The sequence below is a fragment of the Nerophis ophidion genome, linkage group LG02 (genome assembly GCF_033978795.1).
Source record: "Nerophis ophidion isolate RoL-2023_Sa linkage group LG02, RoL_Noph_v1.0, whole genome shotgun sequence".
NCBI classification, from domain to species: Eukaryota; Metazoa; Chordata; class Actinopteri; order Syngnathiformes; family Syngnathidae; genus Nerophis; species Nerophis ophidion.
Window position 1 is genome coordinate 51,127,937 of NC_084612.1, and position 4,379 is coordinate 51,132,315.

The 4,379-nt window shown below is 47.1% G+C and overlaps 1 protein-coding gene across 1 annotated transcript; it reads left to right on the top strand.

Moving 5' to 3' along the window:
- Positions 1-1,186: 1,186 nt before the first annotated feature.
- On the top strand, positions 1,187-2,518 carry LOC133548249 (uncharacterized). The gene is made up of 2 exons (XM_061893568.1): positions 1,187-2,200; positions 2,322-2,518. Exons 1-2 carry the CDS (start codon positions 1,615-1,617, stop codon positions 2,516-2,518), a joined length of 783 nt encoding a protein of 260 aa, XP_061749552.1. The 5' UTR covers positions 1,187-1,614.
- The last annotated feature ends 1,861 nt before the right edge of the window (positions 2,519-4,379 follow it).

The following is a 4,379-nucleotide window of genomic DNA, read 5'->3' on the forward strand; positions in this document are numbered from 1 at the left end:
AAATTGCACGTTTTCACGAGTTCACGTAGCGCTGCCACATAGTGATCCGTTGACTCACCTATACCTTGAGCGCGCTGCCGAAAACGGTACCTCCCCGCGACCACGTTGACTTTCGGGGTGAAGAATGTTTGCAAAGCCAGTAAGCTACCACTGTAGGTATCCTCATTAAGCGGCAAGGTATTGTACAACCTTTGTCCTTCAGTTCCCAGACAGTGAATCAGCAGGGCTCTTTTCCTCCCTGCGGAAAATTCTTGACCTCCGATTGCTAGCAGGTAGTTGTCGAATAGCTTCCTCCAATCCTCGAACGTAATCTTCTGCTCTCCCGGGCACTCCAGGAACACAGAGGGCGGTTGTAAACCGAGTAAAGCCATTTTTATATTTCTTTATCCTCGTCGCCACTTGTTATGTTGGGTGTGTAGTAATAACCAACACGCACTACTTTCCAGTCAGCCTCTTTATTTTCCGTACCTGTATTTTCCTACATCACATTCTTCTTCTCTCCTCACCTCTCAGCATCCCTCCGTCTGACTCACCACGCCACCTAAAGGCTGTACAATGTAACCAAAACAACTGTATGATTAACTCAATGCAGTAGTGAACAAAACACACATCAGCGAGGCCACGAAGGCAGAGCTCAAAAGGGGCTACAACCTTACAATGGCTGTTATAGCTGGAGGTTGCACAAAGTACCTGCAGGTCCCCGATGTTGTGTTGAATGGCCCTTTCAAAGCACAACCCCGTCACTACTATGATAACTGGATGGCTGTTGATAAAGACAAGACCTATACCAAGTCAGGGAAAACGGAGATCCCCTTCCCGCTGCCTCCTGGTCGACTGGGTCCTGGGAGCCTGGGATGCTCTGGATCGGGACACTCTGATCAACTCATTCAAGGTAGGCTGGCTGGCTGTGTGTATGTGTGTGTGTGCGTGTGTTGCAAACAGTAGCCATAGCTGATTGTTGCTTTTTGGTATCCTACAAGGTGTGTGGGCTGACGGTGGCAGCTGATGGGAGTGAGGACCAGCTCATTTACTGCCTCAAGGAGGACCGCCATGTCAGGTAGGCAGAGAGATGCTGTTGAGGGCTAGACAGCAGGGTGCTGCTGTGGTTCAGGAAGAGGAGGAGAGTGATGTGGAACAGCAGTTCCTCAATGAACTTGTGATTGAAGAGGAGGATGATGATTGTTAAGTGTTGTACTGTTGTACGCCCTTAATCATTGTGTCCATTAGAGGGCAGTGTTTACCTCTGTGTTACCTGACACCTATGTTTCCTGTTCCGGAGTCATGAGTTCAATCTGTGTGTCTAGCGGCAGCACATTTACGATGCTGCCGATACAATAAATACATCTACAAGACCAAAGGCAAAGTGTGTCTCATGAGAGTTTGGCTACATCTCCACCGCAACGCACGATGCTCATCAGGTTATGGGCCCAGTAACGCAAGTCTAGAGCAACAACAAGGTAACAGAAGTAAGAAGAACTGTTAGCCAGGAGAAGCTACTAGGCGAGCTCGGATAAAGATGGCGCCGAGAGAACCCCGCGAAAATTGAGGACTCTACAAGCCACAGCCTGAGCAACATTTTGGAGATAGCAAACTATAAAAAGAATACAAGTCAAAATGGCCGGAGCAGGAATGCTACAACTGCAGATTGTCTTCGATGGAACAGAAGATAAGTATGATTTATGGGAAACAAGATTCCTCAGCCGTTTACACATCATGAAGCTAAAAGACACCATTTTGAGAGAGCCCACTGGCGAGGCTGCCATCGCGGCATATCCAGCGAAGAATGCCGATTGTTATGCTCAACTAGTGAACGCACTAGATGATAAGAGCCTATCATTGATAAGACATGACGCCGCCGATGATGGAAGGAAAGCCTTGAAATTATTAAGAGAACATTATTCTGGAAAGAGCAAGCCCAGGATTTTAAACCTGTACACTTCATTGACCACCATAAAAATGGAAGGTAATGAGACTGTCACTGATTATATGATAAGGGCTGAGAATATAATTTCAGCTCTTCGTGATGCAGGAGAGAACATGAGTGACGGGCTGCTTGTGGCCACCATTTTGAATGGACTGCCAGACTCATTCAGACCACTTGCTGTCCACGTTACACAAAATGAGGACAACGTGACATTCAAAGACTTCAAGAGAAGACTGAGGGTTTATGAAGAGTCTGAGAAGATGAGGACAACCGGACCTGCAGACAGTGTGATGAAGACTAACACAAAGCAAAGCAAACAAGGCACCAAGACACACTGGAAGGAAGGGGAAGCCACTCTGACATGTTACAAATGTGGAGAAAAAGGACATATCAGAACCAGGTGTACCAAGAAAGTGTGGTGCAGTCACTGCAAGAGTAACACACACGCAGAGTCTCTATGCAGGAAAAAGGGAAAAGACGGAGCCAGAAAAGTTGCAGAAGAAAAGGAGGACATCGACCAAGATGATCAATGTTTCATGGCCAAGCATGCAACAGACGAGAGGCCATCTGTCAACGTCAAGAAGAAAGGGATAATGATTGACGCCGGCGCGACATCCCATATTGTGAACGACATCGCCAAGTTCAAGAGCTTTGACAACACATTCCAGCCCGACACCCATTCTATCGAGCTGGCGGATGGGACCAAGTGCAGTGGGATGGCGCAACGCAGAGGGACGGCGCTGATCTATCTACTAGACAGTGAAGGACGCCAACAAAGAGCGCAGCTGCAGGATGCATTGTATATACCGACCTACCCACATGACATCTTCTCAGTGGCAAGGGCAACAAACGGTGGGGCGACAGTGACATTCAAGAAGGGAGACAGCCACATGATCACCAAGAAAGGGGACAGGTTTGACTTCTATGAGAGTGGTAATCTGTTTTACTTACCAACTGTTCAGAAAAATGTTGATAAATGCAATATGTGCCACGACATGCAAACCTGGCATGAGATATTGGGTCACTGCAATTATGAGGATGTACAAAAATTAATGGGGGTGGTAAGAGGTATGAAAATCAGAGGGAGTGCGGCCAGGCCAACACAGCTGTGTGAAATATGTGCAAAGGGTAAATTCACACAGACAAGAAATAGAGAACCAGACAGAAAGGCTACACAGCCCCTACAACTGGTACATACAGATTTAGCCGGTCCTATGAGAACCCCAAGCTTAGAAGGTCACAAATATGCACAATCCTTTACGGATGACTATTCAGGTGCTATGACTGTATATTTTCTCAAATGCAAAAGTGATGCAGTACACGCTACAGAAAGGTTCTTAGCAGACTCCGCCCCTTTTGGGGAAGTTAAATGTCTACGTTCGGATAATGGTACTGAATTTACGAGCAAGGAATTCAGAGCACTGCTAACCAAAAATAAGATTAAGCACAAGACATCTGCACTCTATTCGCCGCACCAAAATGGCACGGCAGAGAGAAGTTGGAGAACCCTCTATGAGATGGGCAGGTGTATGCTTTTTGACAGTGAACTACCAGACAAAATGTGGAATTATGCTGTACAGACAGCTGCCTATGTGCGAAATAGATGTTACAGTAAACGCACAAAGAAAACACCTTATGAGATGCTCACAGACATGTCCAAACTTCAAAAATTTGGAACGGTGTGTTTTGCATACACGCAGGAGAAAGGGAAGTTAGATCCTAGATGTGAGCAGGGTCGTTTTATCGGGTACGACAAGAACAGCCCAGCTTATCTTGTGTATTATCCAGACATAGAAAGGGTCCAAAAACACAGGCTAGTGAAATTTACAAACAAGACAGTCAACGAAAAAGAAACACAAACACATGGGCCACACACTGAGTATCAGGACGGAGAGGTAAACCCCAGGTTCCTTGACAGTGAGGAAAATATCCATCCATCCATTTTCTACCGCTTATTCCCTTTTGGGGTCGCGGGGGGCGCTGGCGCCTATCTCAGCTACAATCGGGCGGAAGGCGGGGTACACCCTGGACAAGTCGCCACCTCATCGCAGGGCCAACACAGATAGACAGACAACATTCACACTCACATTCACACACTAGGGCCAATTTAGTGTTGCCAATCAACCTATCCCCAGGTGCATGTCTTTGGAAGTGGGAGGAAGCCGGAGTACCCGGAGGGAACCCACGCATTCACGGGGAGAACATGCAAACTCCACACAGAAAGATCCCGAGCCTGGATTTGATGAAAAAAGGGGAAACGCATCAGGTCAAAGTGTTAAAGATGATGTTTCTGTTTCAGAGATTGAAGGTGAACAGTCTAGCGCTGGGGGTCAGGAAAGGAAGAACCCACCTAGAGTTAGGAGAAGGCCTGTGCGCCTACAGGAATATGACATGGAAGACACAGCAGACATGCTGGTAACTAGTGTAGACTCGTGTTATAGAGCAGTTTGCGACA

What these genes read in the sequence shown, in the direction of transcription:
- LOC133548249 (XM_061893568.1), top strand. Translation starts at nt 1,615, where the DNA reads ATGGCCGGAGCAGGAATGCTACAACTGCAGATTGTCTTCGATGGAACA. An exon ending in GAAGATGAGGACAACCGGAC is followed by an intron (nt 2,201 to 2,321) that starts CTGCAGACAGTG and finishes ACATATCAGAAC; the next exon opens with CAGGTGTACCAAGAAAGTGT.